Source organism: Staurois parvus, unplaced genomic scaffold (genome assembly GCF_062004578.1).
Source record: "Staurois parvus isolate SC_StPar_1 unplaced genomic scaffold, SC_StPar_1.0 ptg000104l, whole genome shotgun sequence".
Taxonomy (NCBI): Eukaryota; Metazoa; Chordata; class Amphibia; order Anura; family Ranidae; genus Staurois; species Staurois parvus.
This window is the reverse complement of record NW_028317900.1, coordinates 9467747-9494150: the sequence shown is the minus strand read 5'-3', so window position 1 is coordinate 9494150 and position 26404 is coordinate 9467747. Positions and strand designations below refer to the sequence as shown.

At 41.9% G+C, this 26404-nt stretch overlaps 1 protein-coding gene across 8 annotated transcripts in view; it reads right to left on the bottom strand.

Moving 5' to 3' along the window:
• Positions 1–26404, bottom strand: part of RYR3 (ryanodine receptor 3) — a 954561-nt gene that overhangs the window by 499148 nt on the left and 429009 nt on the right. For all 8 annotated transcript variants that reach the window (XM_089671311.1, XM_089671312.1, XM_089671314.1 and 5 more), the window contains 5 exons: positions 16024–16060; positions 15643–15806; positions 14168–14333; positions 13531–13617; positions 12730–12956 (listed from right to left, as the gene is read on the bottom strand). In XM_089671311.1, coding sequence (XP_089527437.1) covers positions 12730–12956; positions 13531–13617; positions 14168–14333; positions 15643–15806; positions 16024–16060 — 681 coding nt within the window. The remainder of the gene's footprint in view (positions 1–12729; positions 12957–13530; positions 13618–14167; positions 14334–15642; positions 15807–16023; positions 16061–26404) is intronic.

Genomic DNA, 26404 nt, shown 5'->3' with positions numbered 1-26404 from the left:
GTCATGGAGAAGAAGGTCGTTCAGTTCAAGTTTGATCTGTTGAAGTGCTCGGAAGGGTTTTGATGAGGAGCCTGTCGAAGTGTCTTCCAACGGATTCAATGCTACATTAAAATCGCCCCCAAGAATCAGGATTGAAATGTTGCAAGTGTTTTAAAAACCTTACGGAAAAAGCTCACTTGTGCCATATTGGGACTGTAAATGTTAGCTAGAGTAAGCGGTTTGTTGTAGAGGGTGCCTTTAAGGAAGAGGAACCTTCCTTCTGGATTCTCGAGAGAATCAGTAATTGTGAGCAGGAGTTTTTTTGGAGATCAAAGTGGACACACCTTTTGTTTTCACTTCTGTGTTAACTTCATGGTAGACTGTCGGGCAATTAGCATTGGAGAATTTAGGGATATGATCAGCACGAAAGTGAGTTTCTTGGATGAAGAGCATGTCTGCTCGCAGGTTATTCATGTAAGTCAGAAGTTGTGAGCATTTCTCAGGTATATTTAGACCTCTTGCATTAAAAGTTGCCACAGAAAGTGTATGCTGGGCTCGTACGGATGCGGGTTTAGTAGACATTGTCTTGCTGCAGATGGGTGTGGGAACAGGTAGGGGGGACAAACGAGAGGGGGGGAGAGAGAGAAGAAGAAAAGAAAAAAAAAAAAAACAACACCCCCACCAGAGGGTAGAGAAAATGAAAAGTAGAAATAGGAGTGAAAAAAGAGAGAGGAAGATGCAAGAATTCAGAAAATAGTAGAGGTGGAAAGTGTTAGGCACCCACAAAAAAACCCATATAAATGCGGTATTATGTGGTCCTAAAACTCTCTTAAGAAACAAACTCTGGAGACAGGGTAGTCCGGCTACACCGTCCTGTATTGTGAATTGTATATGTTAGTGAGGTTATTGATGTATTGTGGGTAAATGTGAAATTCAATTCGGAGATGTTTAGTTGGACCCAGTGGTGTCCACTGTGGGGGGTCGTGGGAGAGTCCCAAGGATGACCGTCTAGGACCTACTAGGTATGGCAAGATCGAAAAATGTGTGTAACATAGGGTCCAATAAAAGGTAGCAGTGACACACGGAGATAGGTGGATATCAGCAAATTTTTGTAGGGAGAGGTATTCAATTTGTACTAAGGGGGCACGGGTAGGAGATGTTATATGTAGAAGTGTGTTGTATATAATATTATAAGTAATCGTGTTTAAATCTAGGGATGATTAATAACATGTATGAAGGTATGGTATTCGGGAGGATGGTTCCTATGAGTCTATGGGAAGTCTATGGGAAGGCACCAAGGTGAGGATGTGTAGCAAGGCGTGGCATAGTCATACAATTACATTACTATAGTATCACAAGATAAACAGTGGATAATAGTAGTAAGGTTCGTTCTGGAATTGCCCATGAACCATAATGTGAGCTATCAAAAGACAATGCAAAAAGGCCTCATTATACTGTGCTAGTTCATACTCAAAATATCAATCTTATATGAAACCTTGTAAAGAAACATCAATTACATAATGCAGTAAGATTCAGGGATGCAGGCCGACGGCAAAACATCTGGATAATCTGCATCTTCGAATCCCAAAAGAAGAGAAACATTGGCCCCAACCGAGGTATTCCACGCAGTGCAGCCGGACACTACCACAGATACAGGCAAACCCCAGAACAAGCGAGGTTGTGGTATGCCGCTTGATTGGTACCGTGACTATGCGGCCTGCTGAGAGCGTGGTCAAAAAACAATATTTTATGTACATATATCTGAAACTTGCATAAACGTAGATTGAACAGGTAGTATGCATAAAAGTCAGAAAAATCCTATGCGTTAGACATATCCTAGTACCTTAGCCAAGGGCAGTTAGGAGGTTGTCAATTGAAGATGGATTGCAACCTGGGTTTAGAAGGTAATCACACGATATATTGGGAAGAATGTGAAAGTAGCCATAATATGGTGGAAGGGTGATTCGCAGAGGAGGGAGGGGGTGGGGGGGGGGGCGGAAAAGTGTATGAGTGCTTTGCGGATAGTACCTCAAGTACTCGTGTGTAATTCTAGGGATGATCACTAACGTGTAGGAAAGTATGGTATTCGGAAAGTGGTTCCTATGAGCCCATTTGTAGGCAAGATGTTCATGAAAAGGCACCATGGGTAGGATGTATATCAAAGTATGGCCTGGTCACACAATAACAGTACTATAGTACCACAATATAAACAGTGGATAAGAGTGAGTAGGCTCGTTCTGGGATTGCTAATGGACCATAAAATATGTTTACAAAGGGCAATGCGAGAAGGCCTCATTAAATCGTATTAGCTCATACTCACAATCTCAATCGTAAAAAAAACCTTTTATAGAGACATCAATTACATAATGAAGTGAGATTCAGGGATGCAGGCCGACATCGAGGCAACTGAGTAGCCTGCATCTCTGGATCCTGAAAAAAGGAGAAACTCTGGCCTCAATCAAGGCTATCAGCACAGTGCAGCAGGCCACTACTACAGAGACAAACAAACCCCAAAACAAGCAAGGTTATGGTCTGCGGTTTGATTAGTACCGTAACTATGCAGCCCGCTGAGAGCAAGATCTAATATATTCTGTGTATATACATTTGAAACTGACATAAGCATAGCATGAACATGTAGTATGCATGAGAGTTAGAACAATCTAATGTGATACATATACCCTAGCATCTTAGCCAAGGGCGGTTAGAAGGTTTTCATGTGAAGGTGAACTGGAACCAGGGTTTAGGAAAGAATCACACGAGATATTGGGTAGGGTGCGGAAGTAGCCATAAAATGGGGGAAGGATGATGCACGGGTGGGGGGAAAGGAGAAGTGTCATTCGTAATGTGCCTTGCGATGAGCTGGTAGACTGTCCCCAATGATGAGTCTTCATCGTACAGGAGAGGGCGAGGTGCGGTGGGAGGGTCTACGTCGCCTTGCTCCTCCAGGGTGTCCGGCAGATTAGGCCTCCATTGAGTCTTCATCCATCTGAGATGGGAGGTGGGATTCTCCGGACCAGTTGGGCAGGTCCAAGATTGGAATATCTAGGATCTCGCAGAATGGTGCAATATCTTCCGGGAATCTCAGGATAGCTGATCGCCCCATGTGTGCTGCTGAAAGACCAAATGGGAATCTCCAGCGATATGATATACCCCTGGAACGTAGTAGATCCAGTAGAGGGCTTAATTCCTTTCTGCGTTGTAGAGTGATATGGGAGAGATTTTGAAATAATTTAATTTCTGCTCCATTATATATCACGCGGTTTTGGTCTCGTGCTCTGCGTAACATTTCTTCCTTGAGTCGGAAGTCCATAAGGCAGCAAATTATATCCCTCAGGGGATCAGTGTCCCTACCTCTAGGAAGTAGAGCTCTATGGAGGCGTTCAATCTCAATAGGAGACTCCTGTGGTCTTTCCAAAAGATCATTAAAAATTGGCCCATTTCAATTGCTTCAGGTACACCACGTACTCTTAAATTATGTCGTCTTCCCCTGTTGTCTAGATCTTCAATATGTCGATCAAACTCTCTCAGGTGCATAGTGTGCGTAGCTACAAGTTTGCATATATCATGGATGGCAAGGACTTACGTTATGACTTTATCCTCCACTGCTTCTAGCCTTTGTGCCACTGCCTGCATATCGATATGTAACTCTGCAATTGCTGCAGAGAGGGTTTCTTTGATATCTAGTGCTACTGCTTTCAAATCCCCTATAGTGAGAGGGGAGGTTGCAGGATGGCAGGCTGTGGGTGCTGCGGCTGGGCTCCAGCTCCGCGAGCGGGACGCTCTGTGAAGCGAGTGGGAGGAGGCAGCATGGGAGGAGGCCTCAATGTGCTCTGGGGTCTGGGACCGGAATAAATCCGGAATGCGGTGGCTGGCAGGTTCACTCGTCTGGCAGGGAGACCGCGTTCGTGGGGCAGCGGGTCTCCTATCCGCTTTCCCCACGTCAGCGGTGTCTCTCCCTGCTCTTGTCACGTGCTCCTACCTCCGTGTGTCGGAGCTCGGGGAATCAAGCTGCCATCTTCTCCAGGGTCAAGCCACGCCCCCCGTTAATGGTATTATAACAAAGTGGAAACAACTGGGAACTACAGCAACTCAGCCATGAAGTGTTAGGCCACGTAAAATGATACAGAGGGGTCAGTTCTTGCTGAAGTGCACAGTCGCCGACTGTCTGCAGAGTCAATAGCTAAAGACCTCCAATCTTCATGTGGCCTTCAGATTAGCACAACAACAGTGCATAGAGAGCTTAATGGAATGGGTTTTCATGGCCGAGCAGCTGCATCCAAGCCTTACATCACCAAGTGCAATTCATAGCGTCGGATGCAAATATACAGTATATGTGAGCGCACTAAAACGTTTTTTCAAGTAAAGATTGTTAGCAGCTGTGCATGAAAGTAACCAAATAAAACATTTAAAAAAACACAAAGTATAAAAGTACAGCGCTTAAAATTGATAGTAATAAATATGTGCAAAGTTCTTATATGATATGAGTAATGACAAATATTTCGTATTGGTAATAGAATACTAATAAATATGTGCAAAATTCATATACGATATGAGTAATAAAATCAATATATATATACAGTGAGAAACAGAAGTATTTGAACACATCATACAATGTGATTTCCTGAATTTCTTTTTTTTAATTCTGTCTCTCAGAGTGAGAATGCACCTACAATGTGAATTTCAGACCCCTCCATGATTTCTAAGTGGGAGAACTTGCAAAATTGCAGGGTGTTCAAATACTTCTGTTCAAATATTTTTATTGAAGAAATTTTCAACAATTTACCACAACATATTACAGATATATAAAACGATCAACGTTCACAATAAGAAAATGTATAATCAAGAAAACAGGTAATTATTAGAGAAAACACACAATTTTCCATTATTTAGCCGGGAATGATGTAGCAGGGCCTCGGATACTTGAGAGGTATGCTCAGAAGATTGTGAACTAAGTGTGGATGAATGTGTGATAAACCGTAGAGGGGAGAAGGGTTAGAAGGTAGATAGAGGGGGGGGGAGGGGGGGGGGAGGGGGGCACCAGTCCAATGAGTTGGTTACAGTATGGTAGTATATTATCGTAGTTGTCACTTAACAGAGCAATTAGGGTCTTGGAGCCACCGAGACCATTGAAGGTAGAATTTGTGGTATGAAAAATTTTGAATTGCTGTTCTCTTTTCCATCTCACAATGGAGATTAAGTTCTATAATGAGGGTTGAGAACAAAGGGGATGTGGTAGATTTCCACAATTTAGTAATATTGTTTTTTGCTATTGCTAGTATATGAATTATGATAGTACGAGAGTCCACAGGAAAATTATCTATTCCTATATGAAGGAGAGCTATAACTGGGTTTGGAGACGTTGGAACTGTAGACATGGTGGAGATCAGCTGAAATACTTTGTTCCAATACAATGTGAGAGATTTACAAGACCAAAGTATATGGAGGAGCGTTCCTATTTCTCCACAGTGTCTCCAGCACTTGGGCGAATGTTGTGTATAATAGAGATTGAGCTTAACAGGCGTTAGATACCACTGATGTAAGATTTTCATGTATGCTTCCCAATGGGAGTTACATTTGGATGCCTTGTATGTGGTATTGAAGGTTTTCGACCAAGTGCAAGGAGAGACTGATTGACGGAATATTTTTTCCCAGTTAATCAGGGAAGCAGTGTGAATATTAAACTGAAAGTCATTCATAATGGAGTAGAAGGTTGAGATTCCCTTTTTGGGGTAATGTGATCTCTGAAAAAAGAGGTGTGCTCTGGAGGGAATTATTCGTTCTTGAGATATATCCATTGTATGCAAGGCGTGGGCAATTCTCATGTATGAGAATTGTTCATTGTCAGGGAGGTGAAACTGTGTTTGGAGGGTAACAAAAGATTTTAGCTTATGAACTGTATATAAGTCACGGATACGGGTTATACCTTGATTTTCCCATTGTGTGAGGTTTAGTGAGGGGATGATGAGGTGCAATGTAGAGATTGGAGTAGGAATTTTTGTTGTTTCATTGCTTGGGTAATGAGAGGACAAGAGGTCAAACCAGGCTTGTAAAGAGGTTTTTATACATGGGTGTTTAGATAATGAAAGAGTTTGGCTATTTAGAGGGAGGAATAATAGATTATCAGGAGTATATGGGAGATGTGACGGAATTTCTAAGTGAGTCCACAATTTGTCTTTTGTAGGATGCCACCAAAAGAAGAGCTGGTCTAGGAGCACAGCGTTGTAGTAAGATTTTAAATGAGGATGGCCTGCTCCGCCCCTGGAGGAAGGTCTTATTAGTAGATTTGTCGTGCATCTAGGCTTTTTGTTTTTCCACATAAATTTATTTAGTATCGCTTGGAGTTTATTAAAAAAGGTATTAGTAACTGGAATAGGAAGGGTACGGAAAATATAAAGTATTTTAGGTAATATGCACATTTTTACAGATGCTATTTTACCCATTGTCGATAATGTGGGAGTATGGAGTTGTTTGAGCTCTCGTGGAATGGAGTCAAGTAGAGGTTTATAGTTAGCTTCATATAGTTGGTTAGTTGAGGGCGTAAGTTGTATACCCAGGTATGGAATGCTGTGTGATTCCCATGTGAAGGGGAACGGTTTGCTCAGTGTATTTTGGGTCTTAGGAGGGGTATATAGGTTCAAAATGGAGGATTTTGGCTCATTGAGCTTGTAGTAGGAGACTTCAGAGTAATTGTGAAGATGCATGCGTATCGATTGAAGAGATTTGTAGGGATTAGTGACCATTAGGATGATATCATCAGCAAAAAGGCTAATTTTATGGTCCATTTTGGAATGTGTAATACCTGTGAATGTTGGGTCATCTCTGAGTTTAGAGGCCAAGGGTTCAATTAATAGAGTGAAGATTATAGGAGAGAGGGGACAGCCTTGTCTAGTGCCATTAGAGATTTGGAAGGGCTTGGAGAGTGTGCCATTAGTTAAGACTGTAGCAGAAGGTTTGGAGTAGAGGGCGAGTATTGCCGACAACATCCAGTCTGTAAGACCAAATTTTTGGAGTGTGAGTTTCATAAAAAGCCAATGGATTCGGTCGAATGCTTTTTCAGCGTCTAAAGATAGTAACAATGATGGTTGTTTGGTGGTTTCAAGCTTGTGGAGGAGGGATATTATTCTTCTAGTAGCGTCCGGGGCTTGTCTACCAGGGACAAAACCTACCTGGTCAGGGTGGATTAGCGTGGGGAGGTAAGGAAGTAATCTTTGGGCAATTATTTTGGCATATAGCTTTATGTCCGTGTTTAATAACGAGATCGGTCTATAGTTTTGTACCAGTTGGGGATCTTTGTTTGGTATGGGAATGGTTGTAATTACTGACTGTAGCATTTCAGCGGGGAATATCCCCGTGGAGGCAACATGGTTAAATAATTCAGATAGATGTGTTGTAAGGTTGGATGCCATTATTTTGAAGTATTCGTTGGTAAAACCGTCATTTCCTGGGGATTTGTTTAGGGGTAATGTTTTTATGCTACGGTCAATTTCTGCAGGGCAGATTGGTGTCGATAGCGAGGTAAGTTGGGACGCTGAGAGACTGGGTAAATTGGTATTATCTAGGAAATGTTGAATGGTATTGGCGGTGGGTTGGGGCGTATTAATATCATCTTTGAGGTTGTATAGTGTGTGGTAATATGTCGCAAACGCGTCAGATATGTCTCAAGGGTTTGTGAGCAATGCTTGGGTAGTGGGGTGTTTAATCGAGGCTATCTTAGTTTTAAGTCGCTTTTGTTTAATCATTTTTGATAGGAGTGCATTTGCTTTATTACCAAGCGCGTAAAATTTGGATTTAGCTCTCTGTAGGTTGAGGTCGTATTCATGTAATAAAAGTATTCGTAGTTGTTTCTATCAGAGGCCAGGGACTCGGCTATGGTGGCATTTGGATTGGTTTTGTTAATTTCTTCGTTACGTTTAATGGAGGAGAGAATCTGATCTATTTGATGGGATCTTTGTTTTTTAATGTGGGAATTTAATTGTATGAGGATACCTCTCATGTAAGCCTTATAGGTGGGCCAGAGCGTGGTTATAGGCATGTTCGGAGTTGCATTAGTCTCAAAAAACAAGTTATGAGCTTCTAAAATATGTTTCTGGTATTCAGGGTTCTTCAGGATTGCAGAGTTTAATCTCCAGATTGGCGGGATTGCCGAGCGCTGGTTTTCGTCCACTGAGATATGAATAGGAGCATGGTCTGACCATGTTATCGTGCCAATTGTAGATGATGTTATATGTTGCAGTGTCCATTTGTCCGTGAGGAAAAAATCGATTCTGGAGTATGAAAGATGTGGATGGGAGTAGTAGGTGAAGTCTTTCTCGTTGCTATGTTGACATCTCCAGATGTCATAGAGGTCATGGTTATGTAGGAATTGATTGAAGGCCAGTTTAGTCGATCTTTTATTAAAAGATGAGTCTAGGTGCGGATTGCCGATGATATTGAAGTCTCCTCCAATGATAATTCTACCTTGTTTCAGTGAAGAGATGGTGTTGTAAAGTTTGTTAAAGAATTGCAGCTGGTTTTTATTGGGACCATATACGTTCACTAAAGTGTAGAGGTTGTTGTTCAGTTGGCATATTAGAATGTGGTAGCGGCCTTGAGGGTCAACGGTTTCTGATATGTGTTGGAACTGGATAGAGTCTTTTATAGCTGTAATGACTCCATTTTTTTTTTTTAAGTTCGTGGCCATGCAGATGTTTGGGAAACGGTGTAGGTGGAATTTGGGTATCTTGTTTGTAGCGAACTGGGATTCTTGTATAAAAACTATATCGGTCTGAAATTTCTTAGTTTCTTTATGAAGCATCGATCTTTTAAATGGAGAATTTAAACCCCGTACATTAAGGGATGTAATGTTGATCATTGTGCAGGTCTTGAAGCGCTAAGCGATATATTTGAGGTGGTAATTGAATGGATGTGAGGTTGTGCTAGCAGTTCCATGTGAGGGAGGAGGTAACCAAAAGTGAGAATTTGATTTAGGTTCGGTTGCTGGATTGAGGTGAAATTTCCATGAAAGTTCTTCATTAATCTGTTGGTAATAAGACGGATTTGAGCGACTGGTGATGGTGCCAAGGAGGGAGGTGGAAGGAAAAAAGGAGGGGTGTAAAAAAGAGACTTGCGGAAAATGCAAGTGGTCTGAGTAGCTTGCATTGCTACTTCAGATGTGGGGGGTTCAAACAGGCTTAGGCCATAAAAAAGGTCAAGCCAAACAGTTTCTAATAACATAAAACTTCAAAAACTCGGCCGATCGCCAGATATTGTTGAGGGAAAACGACATCTTTGAGGTGCTATGTTGATGTTATAGCGGGTGCGATTAGTGACACGTTTAATCAGCTTCCATACTCTGAGAATGAGAGGGTGCGTTTTGTGGTGTATCTTCAGGTATTATTTTCCAGGCTTTAAGCAGGTCTAGGCCTGCTTCGAGATTTTTAATGGTGAAGGTTTTACCATGTTGTTTCACGGTTAGTTTCGTGGGGAATCCCCATTGATATGGTATACTATGGTTCCTCAAGGCTTTAGTAATGGTAATCATCTTTTTGCGGTTTAGCAGCGTGGCCTTTGAGAGATCTGCGAATAACCGGATATTTGCATGTGGCGGTGGTAGTGTAGATGTATTTCTGGCTGCCAGCATGATTTTATCCTTTATATGGTAGAAATGAATCCGGGCTAAAACATCTCTAGGAATGGAGGCCGATAGGAATGTTGGTTTGGGTAGGCGGTGGGCTCGGTCTATGGCCAGCTCTAGATCTGAGATGGATGGAATGAGGGCTTTTATATACTGTTATATATAGGACAGTAATGTCTCATTAGTGACGCTTTCAGGTATGCCCTTAAATTTGATATTATTACGCCTTGAGCGATCTTCTAGATCGGCTAGTTTCAAATTGATTTGTTCGATGTCCAAAGTATGATCTGAATGTGCGTCAATTAAATCATTATGCGCTAAAATGACGTCGCCCATTTTGGTTTCAATATGTTGTATTCTTTGCTCTTGGTGTTTGACCACATTAGTGATGTGTACCAAAGATGATGATAAATCATTATGCAGAGTTTGCTTAAGGGATAATAGCATGTTCTTCATGCATATTTCGGTTACTGGCTGATCTGTTGCTGGGAATGCCTCTATGACAGGGAGATCTGTGTATAATTGTGAGGGTGGATCACTGAGGGTCTGGGATGCCTGCTGTTGTTCAGGGTCCAGTCTAATTCTGGACTTGGCTGGGCTTCTTGTGGTGGGGGACAGAGGGGGAGACAACTCACCAGGGTCCCCTGGATATAGCGTGTATCTCAGCCTTGGATCTTGTTGCTGGGCAGAGTAGTCCCCCTGCTGCCTGCTGTCCCTCATGTCACTGCCGCCGGCGCCATCTTGGATTTCTGCCGTGATGGCAGGGAAGAAATGTGTCAATTTCCCCAGCTGTCCCGGGGTTTTTCTCCTGCGGGGCATGTCTGGGGAGGATCGGGCACCGCTTATGCTGCTCTCTGTGCTGTCGGAATTCCCTGGGGTCAGTGTGAGCCGCGATCGTTCTGGCGGCTGGACGGAGCGGTTCACACTACACGTCCATGCAGGAGCCGGCCGCGCATGCGCCCCTTGGGTGTTCAAATACTTCTGTTCCTCACTGTATGATAAATAGTTCGTATTGGTGACTAAAATGGTGCCCGTATAATTCTAAGCGCTTCAGTCGGTGCTTGTGCTCGTTTTGAAACAGAAGAAATGCGCACTCACCAGACGCGCAATGTTTATGCGCGTTATATAATATATCCTGGTGTCATCAAGATAATCATCTGGGCCAGTTGTGGAAGTGGCTCCCTCTCAGGATGGATAGGTCTCAGGGCTTTAAATGATGATCCAGGGGCGTCCAGAGTTCCCCTTAGGGGATAGGTGGGTGCAGCTCACAAAGGTTAACTGGAAGCTCCCTCTCTAGAGGAATAGGGCTGGCATTGGGCGTCTAAAAGATCAATACGTCCCCAAGTAAAGATGGCCGCCGGAGCTCCGCAATGCTCCGACGCCGTGACGTCACAGCGTAATTGGCTCCTCCTTACGTGTTTCATGCACCAGCGCGTCTTCAGAGGGAACTGAGGGGTTTGGGCTTGGCCCCTTAGTTCCAGTGAAGAGAACTCTTAGGATGTCAGAATACCAAAACATTTCGGACAATTTTATGCTCCCAACTTTGTGGGAACAGTTTGGGGATGGCCCCTTCCTGTTCCAACATGACTGCGCACCAGTGCACAAAGCAAGGTCCATAAAAACATGGATGAGCGAGTTTGGGGTGGAGGAACTTGATTGGCCTGCACAGAGTCCTGACCTCAAGCTGACAGAACACCTTTAGGATGAACTACAGTGCAGACTGTGAGCCAGGCCTTCTCGTTTGACATCAGTGCCTGACCTCACAAATGTGCTTCTGGAAGAATGGTCAAACATTCCCATAGACACACTCGTAAACCTTATGGACCGCCTTCTCATAAGAGTTGAAGCTGTTATAGCTGCAAAAGGTGGGCCAACTCAATATTGAACCCTACAAACTTAGAATGGGATGCCATTAAAGTTCATGTACGTGTAAAGGAAGGCATCCCAATACTTTTGGCAATATAGTGTATGTAAAGTGGCTATACTGTGTCAAATCCAGTAAGGCTCTGTACCACCCTGCTCTGCACAGCCTCAGCTGTCCTGTATTCTCAGCACTGCCTCAGTGAGTCAGTAGAGGCTGATCTGCTGACAGCTGCACAATTTACTGCTGTTGAAGGGAAGCGACATGAATGACACAGACTGTGCTGAGGAAGGACAGGTTAGGGAACAAGGAGATAAAAGCAGGAGAGTGACAGGACAAACTGTAATGCCAGGAAGACACAAAAGAGTGTTATTTTATCTCCCTATTATTCTCTCCTTTCTCCCAGCACCTCTGCCCTGTTAAGCTGCTACAGCCTTCCTCTATAGTGGAATCAAGACATACAATCAAGGCTGGGAATGCGCACATGTTAATTTTAGAATGTGACATATAGTTTGTGAGCCTAAAGAGAGGGGTAGAGTACTCAGTAAGGAAGGGTATTATATACTGCAGGTTTGGTGTGCTTTCTGAAAGCACACCAAAACCCCTGAATGCAGGAGTATTGGTGCTCTTTCAAAAGAGCACCACACCTGCAAAATATAATTGAAGTCTAAAGCAAAGCGCAGCTAACCCGCATGAAAGCCACAGGTACACTGCGCTGCACCTTCGGTGTGGGTACACTGCAGCACATCAATGTGAAAGCAGCCTTAAAGGGGACTCAGGCAGTAAGGGCTCGTTTACATTTAAGATTTGGGTAGCAATGAAACTCCATAGTTGATATGTGTTTTTACCACACACCCCCAACCACTGGTGTAGCATCAGAGGTTGCAATGGCAACCCTGCCACATTCTCTAGGGGGCCCATGCGGCCTACCTGTCACATTCTGTTTTACACTTGGACAGGAGGGGTGGCAGGGATGGCATATGCAGGAACCGATCCTCTCCATTTTCCTCATGCAACTGCAGAAAGTTGGCTTCTTCTCCTTTCCCACCCGCCGGCATTCAGCGGCTGCAGGAGGAAAATGTTCATTATGCTATTCAAAATAAAAAATGTGAAATTCTAAACCACTTCATTTTATTGTGGCACATGACTGGTTACCAAGTCACTTAAGTGGCCCTTGCTCTTCCAAAGGTTAAGCTCCCTTGGTCTATACAATATTATATACTGCACAATATTACTCATATCTTACACCCATTATAACTGTATAACAGGACTGTACCGATTCTCTTCAGGTATATGCAAGGCCAACATCTGCAGCGGTTCTAGGCATTGCACCACCCAGCCGTGACGCTCGCTCACACGTTCTGTCTCCACTTTCAAGAAAATAGTTGGCATGCGGCTCCATAGCACTGGGGTTATAGTCTGCACATCCAAACGAGGTGGGCACTGTGAAACAGGATTTTTCTCTTCACTCTTAAATATTGCAGCTGATAGGGGCATGGTGTTCTGTTTGACCCAAAATTAAACACATAACATAAATGCTATTAATGTAAAATTATCAAGTTACAATACATTCTAAAAAATATAATTACAAGAACATTGTTCTTACTGCTAAGCAGTGTTCCACTATAAGTTTACTTTATTATTTCTTTCTATTAACGCAAGTCTGTTGTGGTTAGAGCAGGGGCAAACTGACCATTTGGAAACTCGGGCACTGCCCGAGGGCCCGGGGTCAGTAGGGGGCCCCATGAGATGCCCCTGGTACCTTTTTCATAGGCTTTTTTGAATTTGGGCAAGGAAAAAGGGGCCCCATGATCCCCTATTGCCCCAGGGCCCCATGAGTTGTCAGTCCGCCACTGGGTTAGAGTAATAAAAACAGACCACTGTACAATGATTGTTACGTAAACACTAGATAACCAACATAAACTGAGCACTACTATAGAGTACACTGCATCTACATAGATTTTACAGTGTAATAACCTAACAATGTATGCTAATATTATAATATAATATCATATATAATTAATACAAAGTTTATCTAGCAGTAACATTATGAAGTTAAACATAAAAAATACAGTACCTTTAATTTTCCAAGTTCAAATTGAAAGAGATTAGTGCTAGTTGGCTGAAGAAAGACTGCAGGAAACAGCTTGGTGTTTGGTTCAACCTAATATGTGAAAAATGTGTTTACTGGTAAAAATCAGGATATCACCATCTAGCAATTCCCTCTAAACATTATTCAAGCTCAGCATGACACCTCAAGTTATCTAAACTTAAAACTAGAATAGCTATAGTATAATACTATATTTTCAACATTGTTAGGCTTACATGGCAATTTAAATATAATAATTAACATATATTTAAAACTGACAATCTCCCAGAAATGGGTAAATTAGTGTGTTTTGAATAAATAGCATTTGAGTTTTACATATGGCAGTGTGAGCTACACAGTTAAATGGAATTACAGGTTGGTCAAATCTTGAATGGGTAATAGCATTATCACATATAACATTTCTAAACATTTTTTTTTGGCTACAAGTAGTTTGACAACTACAACATGTATTTAAAAACTAATTTTATTGCTCAACTAACTATATGTGTAAACCAACACCTCCACAGGTCCTTTATTCACATACAGAAAAAGCACCCAAATCATTTGTAAGTAATCAATACAGTTGGTAAGACAGGTATAAGTATAAATATTAATCTGAACATACCTGGTAGCAAGTTCCTAGGTCTTTTCCATTAGCTGTGAATGAAAGCAGCCCTGTGGCCGGATCAACAAGGCACCCAATGTCTATATCTACATTGCTGCGGCCTGACCTCTGAGAGCCCGTGGAGAGGTCCCCTCCCCACACCATGTAACAATTGCTACGTTTTACACTAGATGTTTCACAAAAAATAAAAACACAAAAGTAAATATGCAGGTTAGATATCAGAACTGTAGAATCATACCATTAGAAGAACAATAACTCATTTTACCAATATAAGCTCAATTTAAAAATATTTAACAGAGATAAAAATCCTTATTTTAGCCATGTGACTGATATTTCGATAAAAGTGAGGTTTTTTTCAGCTTAACCTCCCTAGCGGTATTCCCGAGTGTAGCTAAATGTCAGTACCAAAAGCGGTAACCCCGAGCTACACTCGGGCTTACCATGCGGCGCTGCATAGGGAGTCCCTGCAAAGCTTACCTTGTCCTGCGCTCCCGCGATGTGTCCCCTGCAGCGTCCCCAGCCATCTCCTCCGGCCGATGCCGGCATCTGGCTTCTGTGTGTCGGTCCCTGTGACGGCGGGACGTACGGGCGCCGCCGGTGGCGGCGGGAAATTTGAACATTTTTAAAAATGTCATTTTTTTCCAAACAAATTTTACATAGTAAAACATTGCTGTTTCAACCCATTTCACATACATTTTGTCTCTAGTGCTTTGTCCTGTGCCCTGCCTGCATTTTGTTCTTTCTGCCTGGAAACTGAGAAAAGTCCATGGCGTCCAAAAAGCGTCCCTTTAGGTCAAAAGTGGTTTTAGACCAGCTAGAGAACAGCGATAGTAAATCAGAACCACTTGCAGAATTGAGTGATAATGATTCGTGGGGAAATTTGTCATCAGACACTGAAAACGATTTTGCGACTTTGCTGAGCGATGTGCGAATTTGGCGCTCTATTTCAAAATTCAGTGTTTTTGGTTTGGTTATATTATTGAATTAAATGTATTATTATTATATTATTATTTTTTATGATTATTTATTAAATTATAATTTATGATTTCGTATTCCAAATTTTACCATACCCGGGATGTTTAATAGACTCTTGTTCGGACAGATTTTAGTGAGTTATTCCTAAAAATTACAGCCTACAATAAAAAACTACATATTTCCATGCAAAATAATGGTACCGCTTTCAGCACCAAAAATCTGAAATAATCATACCGCCAGGGAGGTTAAGAAAATAAAGAACCTGGCAAGTTAGCGTTAGGAAATTTGCCTATTATGTTAAACTGTGCTTTCTCTTCTTTTTGTTAAGCTTTACACAGGTTAAGTCACAAGCAGCAGATGACAGCCAAACCTTTACATCTTCGCTAGGCAAACGTAAAGAAACCATACTGCTGTAGATCTTAATACCTTTAAGTTCTAAAAACTACAGAACCACAATCATCTTCACAGTGCACAAGAATAGGAAAATGACAAAGCCAAACCTTTCATGCACTCTGCCTCTTTCATCTCCTAAAGTCACAGTCACAGTGCAGTTCTTGCTCAAGTCGAAGTTCTCACTATAGAAATGGTAGTCAGGAGTCACCCATCCTACCCATACAGAAGAGGGATCCTGACCAGCAAATATTCGTACAGAGTAATAATACAACTGGAAGGAAGGAATAAAGACAGAGCTAAATGTGCCTGTTGTAGTAAAGGTAATAATATACAAAACAACATACAAATATTATAATCAATTTAAAATAAGTGATTCAAGACTGCAATCCAAGGCTTACTTCCATGTTTAAAAAACAATCGAAACATCTAAATTCTACTTTATTTGATAAGAATTATTAAAAATATGACTTAATTCAAAATTTTCTTACCGTAGGGATATGTGAAGATACATCCTGAAGCTGGTTTCTATAAAAGAAAATGAATAACAAACAGCTGAATTGTAAGTATATAAATAGTAATATGTTTCTAAAAAAAAAAAAAACATAGGGGGAGATTTACTAAAGCTGGTTCACTCAGAATCTGGTACACCTCTGCTAGCCACTCAGGTTCTAACCTCAGCTCATTCTATTAAGCTTTGGCAATAAAACCTGGAAGCTGATTGCTTTCTATGCAGAGCTGCACCATATTTTGCACCATGCAGTTTTAGTAAATAAACCACACATTCATTGAACAGGCAAAGAGATTTTGCAAGCTTACAAATATCAAGTTATATAAATAGGTACCGTGAAAGTGCAGAACCACTGTACCATACTTCACAACAGGTAGCAATGAAGGTTGCAGTACTATAAGTATATTTTTACAAATCTCCTAACTGCTATAGATTAGTTTTGATTTCCACTGCAGACTAGAATTTGGTGAAGCTGGCAATACACTTAAAAAATTTAGTCTGAAAACTTGTATTTCATTTAGTTGCAAAACTTTTATTTCATTAATTCATTAGATTTTTGAATGGTTAATGGGGCCAAATCAACTTTTGTCTACTGTGTTGAGAAAATTTGAAGACGCATGGTGAAATTTTCTTTTCCAACACATTTCTAAAAGTGAATTTGGTTTTCATTTGGGAATTTACATTAATTGCAAAACTGAATGTTAAAAGAAAACATTTTTAAGTACTTTTAAACAACATTCAAATGTACCATGAGAATTTTGAAAAAAAAAGAAAAACAGTTTGAACATGCATAAACTTTAAAGAGTAACTCTTTTGCTAAGCAAGTCATATTGGGGTTGATTTACTAAAGCACCTAGTCGGCAAATGGTCGCAGTTCCTTGCATGACTGACTACTTTTAGACTGAGAAGAGATTTACTAAAGCACTCAGTCAACAAATAGACACGATTGGAATTGAAATTTACTAATGGTCACAAAACTTAGCAACCATCTAAATGAGTTCACCTCTTAGAACCAGGTGTACAGCAGAGAAAAATCTTTTTAATGACATGATCTCAAGCAATTTATACTTCCTATACACATCTTGAACATTTTAAAGAATAACTGCTTTAAAATAATTTTAAATTTGTCTGTATAAACTGATATATTTCAAAACATCCCAACAGTTATTCACTTTACCTAGTTCAAACGTCTCAGTAGAGACATGAATGAGCATGCCCAGAGTAGGGAATCTAAAAAGTACATTTTTTGTGAAGAGCTATAGTAAATGCTTAATAAAGCCTGGAAATGTTGTTGAAAAGAGTGAACTTGTTTTTGTGAAAGCATGATCAATAAACAGGCTAACATTTATATATATTTATATTTAAGGGTATACGTCAATACTTGTAACTATGCACAGAAACATCAACATAGAAGAACGTTTTCATTTCCTTTGCAAATTTATTTAGCTTTGTTTTTTTTTTTGCTTCTTACACAATATTCTTTTTTTCTCGTTTTTTAAATATTGCTAGTTTTTGGAGCATATGTTCTCTGCACTATATATACTTATGTATGTACTGCCATGTGCATTGAACATGCCCAGGGACTTGATATATATTAACTAAATGGTAGAAAAACTGCACTTGGTGCTCAGTATCTAACAAAAATCTATATCCAGAGTCCCATCTGTCGTCATGTACCACACACAATACCAGTGCTGAAGCAAAATTAAAAGGAATACAAATTTTGCACTGTGTTACTAAATTTGATGTGTGTTGGTTATATGTATCCCAATACAAAGGATCATAGAATTATTATTATTATTATTTAAAAAAATGTGATTTGTGTCCCAACATCATAAATACACATAAAAATTATGAGAAAAAACTCAGAGGGTGACACCACTATTCCACAGTGACACACCAATAAAGAAAAAATAGCAATTCATAAATCAATAAACATAGATCCAGATGGAAGTGCACCACCTATATGTAAATGTACAAATACAATAAGTAGTTATGTGTAAGAGGGTTCCACCATCATTGCAAATCATTGCAATATGTTTTCACTCGTGGATGTCAATAAGCAGCCTTGTGAATTCCAAACCAACACCAATTGCAGCTTCTTACCAAACAATAAGACCCCAAATTTGAGGTGGTCTTATAGCAGCATGTTGTCAGTAATCATCCATCCCCAGCCTTGGAACCATATAGCATATCACAGCAAGGTTGTTCAATAGCACTCATGAACTCCAGGGTGCATCAGCAGGAATTTACTGTTTGCACCTACACTCCCCCATGTATATTAAGCCATGTATGGGATAAGCAAACATTTCACACATCCCATAGTGAAACCTGCAGATTTAGTGTAATAAATATCATGCATCTACTCACATAAGTACAAGGATAAATCGCATGGCTTAATGTACATTGTAGAGAAACAGTGAATCCCTGTTTTATGGATTTTTTTTCCTTGTGTGTCACTTTGCGATAGGCAGGACCGGATGTAAATGTACAATATACAGTTGCAAGAAAAAATATGTGAACCCTTTGGGATTACGTGGAGTTTTGCATGAATTGGGCATACAATGTGCTCTGAACGTCATCTAAGTCACAACAATAGAAGAACACAGTCTGCTGAACATAATACTACACAAACATTAGATGTTGCCATGGTTTAATTGCACATAACACGTAAACATTCACAGTGCAGGGAGGAAAAAGTATGTGAACCTTTGGACTTAATAACTGGTTGACCCTCCTTTGGCAGCAATAACCTCAACCAAACGTTTCCTGTAGTTGCAGATCAGACCTGCACAACGATCTGGAGTCATTTTGGACCCCTCCTCTTCACAAAACTGTTTCAGTGTAGCAATATTCTTGGGATGTCTGGTGTGAATCGCTCTCTTAAGGTCATACCACAGCATTTCAATGGGGTTGAGGTGAGGACTCTGACTGGGCCACTCCAGAAGGCGTATTCTGTGCTGTTGCAGCCATTGTTTTGTTGAATGACTTGTATGCTTTGGGTCATTGTCCTGTTGCATCACCCATCCTCTGCGGAGCTTCAGTTGGCAGACAGATGGTCGTACGTTTTCCTGCAAAATGTCTTGATAAACTTTGGAATTCATTTTCCCATCAATGACAACAATCCGTCCAGGCCCTGAGGCAGCAAAGCAGCCCCAAACCATGATGCTCCCTCCGCCATGTTTCACACTGGGGATGAGGTTTTGATGTTGGTGTGCTGTGCCTTTTTTTCTCCACATATAGTGTTGTGTGTTCTTCCCAAACAACTCAATCTTGGTTTCACCTGTCCACAGTATATTCTGCCAGTAGTGCTGTGGAACATCCAGGTGCTCTTTTGCAAACTTCAAACGTGCTGCAATCTTCTTTTTGGACAGCAATGGCTTCCTCTGTGGTGTCCTCCCATGTACTCCATTCTTGTTTCATGTTTTCCTTATTGTAGATGTGTCAACAAAAATGTTAGCATGTGCCAGAGATTTCTGTAGGTCTTTAGCTGACACTCTGGGATTCTTCTTTACCTCATGCAGCATTCTGCGCTGTGCTCTTGCAGTCATTTTTACAGGACAACCACGTCTAGGGAGAGTAGCAACAGTGCTAAACTTTCTCCATTTGTAGACAGTCTGTCTTACCGTGGACACATGAACATCAAGGCTCAAGGAGATACTTTTGTAACCCTTTCCAGCTTCATGAAAGTCAACAATTCTTCATCGTAGGTCTTCTGAGAGCTCTTTTCTGCGAGGCATGGTTCACATCAGACAGTGCTTCTTGAAACCAGTAAACCCAAAACAGGTGTGTGTTTTTTAAGGGCAGGACAGCTGTCAGCAACACATCCAATATCATCACACTGATGGGAGTCAAGGTTGGCTCACTCCTGGCTCCAATTAGCTCTGGGAGAAGTCATTAAGCTAGGGCCTCACATACTTTTTCCTGTATGTGGGAAAAAAGTATGTGGGAGGGAGGGGGAGAGAGAGATGGAGGGAGGGGGGAGGGGGAGAGGCAGGGGGAGAGAAGGAGGGGGAAAGAGAGGCAGGGAGGGAGAGAGAGGGGGAGGGAGAGGGGGGGTGAGGGAGAGAGAGGGAGGGAGGGATAGAGGGGGGAGGGGGGAGAGATAGGGGGGGGAGAGAGAGGGGGGAAGAGTGAGAGAGAGAGAGAGGGGGGGTGGGAGGGGGGGAGTGGTGGAGGGAGGGAGGGGGGAGAGGCAGGGGGAGAGAGGGAGGGGGGAGATAGAGAGAGGAAGGGAGGGGGGAGGGGGAGAGAGGAAGGGAGGGGGGAGGGGGAGAGAGGGAGAGGGAGGGAGGGAGGGAGAGGGGGAGGGGGAGAGAGGGGGAGAGGGGGGAGGGAGAGAGGGGGGGAGGGAGAGAGAGAGATGTTATAATGACAGTAGGTGCCGTCTCCTAACAACCCACAGAATTTTCAGCCAAAAATGCATGTCAGTGCATTCAGGAGGTGTCTGACCATGTCCTAGTGTAGGTCCATGCAGAACACATCCATCATGTTCTCATCTGGTGGGCTGCACAAGAACACGCTGCACTGGGTGAACTTGAGCCATTGGAATAGATGGGAAATACTGGACGTGTTTTGGATGATGAATGTGCTTTTGGTAATTTGGCTGAAGCAGCCCTCACAAATGTGAGATTTCCTGCAAAAAAAGTCCTTGGGCATGTGTAGGGTACCTATACATGCCCAAGGACTTACAACATGCATTTTTTTTTTTAGCACTGAGCATGCTCAGGAACTTGGACATTTCACATTTTCTGTTGTACACTGCACAGGTACAGATGCTTAGATAACTGTTGCTTTCTTTCTGTGCGAGCTAAAGAAATGCCCGTAGCGGAAAAGGAAAAAAAGAATTAGCGCAGGGCAGGCATGACTAGGCCTAGAGTGGGAAGGAAGAATAGAAAGGGTTAAGTATAGTGCCAGGGGGTTTGTAAAGTATAGCTGGGGAGCTGGTTGGTAGAGGGAGAGCTTGGGTGGGCTCTTCTGCACCTTAGGGTGGGGTGTTCTGGTGGGGGGGCGTCAGTTGGAGCTGGACATTGGTGAGAGAGCTTCCCTCCCGCCCTCCCTATTTGGTGAGTATGGTGTTCCTCACGGGGGGAAAGGGGGGGTTATTTCGGTTCATGGGCGGTTGTTGGTCTTTAGAGGCGGTTCTTATCTTGGAGGTACAGATAATGGTGTGGGACCCATCGGTGGTATAGTGTGCCCGGGGACATTCCAGTTAACCAAGGTTTAACTGGAAGGTGGTGGTGCTGCACTGCGGACGGTATGGTTGTCTCCGAGCTGGTTGGTTGCGGCTGGAGGCCTTTGTGTAATATGGTTGTCCGCAGGTGCATTTCAGATCATTTTTGGGAGGTGCCTTCGAAGACCAACAACAACTATGTATGTTTCTGTTATAAGGACTGGTTGGTGTGTTAAAACATGTTTGCTAATAAAAGGCCGTGTTGGTCATTTTACTCCAAAATTGGTGTCATGTTTTTTGTAAGTATAATTCTAAAAGGGGGGGTTTGGTATGGAAAGGTAATGGTGGTGTAGTGGGATCTGGATGAACCTATCTCTTGTGCACTAGTCATGGCCTTAGATCTTTGGCCTGTAGTCTGTGAATTGATGCACATAGCCAAGGGCTAACACATTTGCAAAGAGTATTTGCCTGCTAATCAGGTGCAATCACTTGAGGCATTCATGGGGTAGGTAGAATATTGTGCTTAATGACCAATACCCTATGTTTGATGTTTGTTTTGTGTGTTTGCTATAATTGTTGCACATTTGTCCCTCAAAAGTATGTATTTTTTCAGTCTGATCATGTGTTTATGGTTTGTGAGTATCTGCTAACCCTTGTTGTTACTAACAAATGTCATTCTTTTTACCTGTTCAACTCCTAACTTTGATATAGTTTGCTTAATCATGTAGACAGAAATGCAGCTTCCTGTTTACCATAATCAGAAGTGTGTGTTTGTGTGGAAACTGGTGGGGTGGTGGGTGTTGGTGTTATTATTTTTTTTTTTCATACCCTGTTTTGTTTTTGAGAATCTTACACCTAACAAATTGATATGTGGGTGGAATGGTGAGATCTGTTGTAAATGTTGTGAAATGTGTTGCCTGGTTAATATTGGCCTTATGTTGTTCCCAGCTGTACACTGTAAAAGTTAGGTTGTGATCCCTTTTAGACTGTAAGCTCTTATTAACAGGGCCCTTCTAACATTATTGTAAAGTGCTATGCAAAATGTAGCGCCATAAATAGCATTGTTTTTTTTTTCTTTTTACACAAGTAAATGAATGAACCTAAATGTGTTGTTGCTGTCAAAAAAAATGTAGAATATTAAACTACGGTATTTCTGTATTTGTTAGATTAATAAACCTTTTTTCCTCAAGTGGAATGTATTGTTCACAACTATAGAAATAAGTGTACAAAATTAACATTTTATTCTGTACACATGGAAGGTGTTAAATAAAAATACCTCCCTCCCTCAAAAAAGAAAAAATGCCTTTAAAAGCTCCAAAGCTGAATTTCAGCTTTCACTGAATTCAGCTGGTGGATAGGTGTACTTTTCAACATGTTAACCCGGGCATTTGTTTTTTGTTTTTTTTAATTCAGCAGTTGCAATCTAAGGAACACCAATCAATTTGTAAATAAAGTCAAATAGTTTTCATAATAAATATATTGCTCCCTAGGGAGGATCTGTACTAACAGAATTGAATCCAATTGGAGAAGGGGTGGATGCCGCTTTACCAATTCCCAGGAGTCAAACAGAAAGCAATGTGAGCTCTAGCTGGCCTCAGCCATCACTCCAGCCATGCACACTAATGTTTTACCCTCTGTGACCAAGCCCCTGATGGGTGGGGCAAAACGTGTCAGAGGGCCTGGCTGGAGTGACGGCTAAGGACAGCTAGTGCTCACATTGCTTTTTGTTTGACTCCTGGGGAACAGTAGAGTAATGTCCACCCCTTCTCACATTCAGAATGCCTCTGGTATGACTAGGGACGCTGCTCCCCTCTCTGACGGTGGGGTGATTGAACTTTCTGCCCAGCTTTGAGCGGTACCACAAGCTTGCTCCAAGGTCTGAATCCAATTGGAGTTACTTTATGCAGCAAGCTTAATTACATCATACATGTGTGTGGAATACTGGAGTTGTTTATGTTTTATAAGGATAAAGCACTATGTTCTGGTCATCTCTTTTCGGTGCACATATGATGGAGGAGGAGAGCTAAGAAAGTAGAGGAGATTTATGCCATATATTGACACATCAGTCTATGTATAAGGGACACATGCCATTTATGATCTCACCTAGCGGTTTGGTCATATATATTAGGTGAGAGCACATCCGGAGGAGATGGATACACATGTTCATTGGTTTGCAGTATATAGAAGCATGGGGTGGAATTAAAGCATCTGTGAAGATATACATCAATTCAAGACTATTTATATTAGTAGATGCTTACATTTTACAAATAGATGTTTGTCACTTATTAGAGTTGTTTTATATGGTTATAAACATAGGTGAAGCGTGACACTGAACTGATATATATACATTGCTACATAATGCAGTTTACAATAAATCCAAGCACATTTTTGCCATAGTGTGACCTGATAAGAAGAAAATGCAGCATTACATATTCTTACAAAAGTAGGCAGGGGTTGAAGGTTACATTGACCCCAGATATACAGTATGTGCAGCATAAATATGTAGTCCAGGGATAGGAAAAACTAGATCAAAAAATAAGGGAGGTGGGAAAGCAAGGAAGAGAAAGGTGGAAAAATATACCTGCCAGGAAAAGATACCCCTCACTGCAGATAGGGATTAAATATAAAAGGATGAGGGAATAAAATGTTTTTTATTTTTAACTTTTTTGTCTGAGTATAGATCTATGTTTGTACCAAGCATGTTTGATTCCATTTACTGTTAACTTACATACTAACTACACTACTTACACATCTATTCCAAGCATCAACTACTCTTTCAGTAAAATATTACTTTCTCAGATTAGTGATTTTGGCGTTGCTGTGGCGATAAAGCTATAAAGCATAGCACTGTGTTTTACAAATATACATTATACTCTGCTTGCTTTGGGACTTGAATAAATTAAGTTTTAAAACAAATGTGGAAAGAAGAGAACCTGGCAATGTGATACATCAAACTCATGTGACTGGTTTCTTCTTCTGCGCCTAACCCACCCAAAATACTGGGTTAGGCAGAGAGAACACTGTTAGACACTGCAAGATCCACAGTGCAGCCTGCAGTTTATTTACTTGTAAAATCAAGGCAGTCGTGTGGAGAAAACAATGTGCTGTCATGCAGACAGTGGTACTGCACCCTGTTATAAGTAGTCTCCCATTTAAGTAATTAAGGGCCCATTCATATGTTCATGATGTGGATCAACAGTGGCAAATTTTGGGTTTTATCACATATTATCCTATGACACAGCAGTGTGCAAACTGCAATGTGATCTATTGTGATGCCATTAATTTGGAATGTCACCCCATCAATAGTACAGTGCAAAGTAATAGGCAACACATACATATTGCAGTGCATTACAAAACACATATTGTGCCTTATGGTGTGCTGTGATAAAAGGGTCAGATTTTTTTTAGTCTCTTCGAATTCAAAATTTATGGGCTTCCTTAACTTCTTCAGCCTCAGCCACTGCATAAAAACGTTTGCAGGGCGGCACGGCTGGGCAAAACCACATTTTAAAACGTGGTTTTGCAAAACAGGTCGGGGGCGCGCGCGAGGCACGCACCCGCCCTACCTGTCCCGCGGGTGTCAGCAGCGGGTCTCCGCCGCCGGGTCACGGCCGGTCATTACCGGCCGTTTCCCTGCGATTAGCGGTGATCACTGACAGAGAGCAGGGCTGCATTGTTTATACACAGCCCTGCTATCTGTCAGTTGCCTGTCAGCTCGTGACAAGCTGAAGAGGGAAAGAAGAGTTTCTCTCTCTCGATCAGCCTGTCCCTGTCCAGCACACACCCCGCCCCTAGGAAAACACTCCCCTCACACAGTTAACACTAAAAATGTTAACCCCTTCCTCCCCAGTGCCATTTGTACAGTGTCAGTGTTTTTTTTTTTCACTGATCACTGTATTGGTGTCACTGGGGATGTCAATGACCCCAAGTCAGTTCCCCCCCAGTGTCAAAATGTCCGCCGCAGTCCTGCCATAAGTTGCTGATCGCCGCCATTGTCAGCCTTTTTTTTATAGCGCAAAAAATTAAAACCACACAGGCGATCAAATACCACCGAAAGAAAGCTCAATTTGTGGGAAAAAAAGGATGTAAATTTAATTTGGGTGCAGTGTTGCATGACCACGCAATTGTCAGTTAAAGTAACGCAGCGCCGTAAACAAACCTCTTCTGTAACCGCTCCTGACCACCCTACAGCAGAAATACTGCTACAGGGCGGCATGGGTACGCAAAATCACATATATATATATATATATATATATATTTATATATATATATAAATATTTCGCCCTCCCGTGGTTTTCACACCCCTCCCAGATAGCGTCAGATTGCCCGTCAGTACACCAGTCATCACATTTAACCCCTTGATTGCCAGGAGCACGCTCATGTACAATAAGCCTCCATTGCTAGTATAGTGTCTGAACGGGTCAATATCTTTGATCATGTCAGCACTATACCAGCGTTCACATTAGTATAGCGTCCCCAAAAACCCTGCGTTAGCGGGATCAGCCCCGACACCTGCCAGCACTTGCGTTTAGCCCCTACGCTTACCCCCCCCCTTCTCCCCCAGCAAGTGCAGTGTCAGTAGGTCCCTGTCACTTGATACATTGCACACAAAACCGCAGTGTTCGCAGAATCAGGCCTGATCTCTGTTAGCACTTGCCGGTAAATTATGATGACTCTCATATGCAGCAGAGTGCCAGTACTAGTGCCGCTCTACCTTTTGGTGAACTGGCGAGTACCAGCGGTCTAGTACATCCTGGTCTTTCACATACCTCCTTGATTTTTGGAGCTGTTTTTCACGGACTATCTGTATGCGATGATTGTGGATCAAAGCAGTTTATATGCACAACAATTTATTGCCGCCAACCCAAATTCAAACCTTGCCAGACCATTCGCATGGAAACTCATCACAGTTTTCAAATTTACATTTTTTTTGGGTCTAACCCTCAACATGGGCATTACTAAAAGAAATGAATTGCGGTTGTATTGGTCCGCAGACCCGATTCATCATATGCCGTGTTCTCTGCTGCCATGGCCAGGCATAGATATGAGAGTATGTGTTTTATACATTTCAGCGACAATACACTCTGTCATCCTCGGGGTAACCCTGAATTTGACCGGCTCAACAAAATTCAGCCCCTCGCAAATCACCTTAACCTAAAATTTGCAGATGTCTATACTCCCCAGCAAA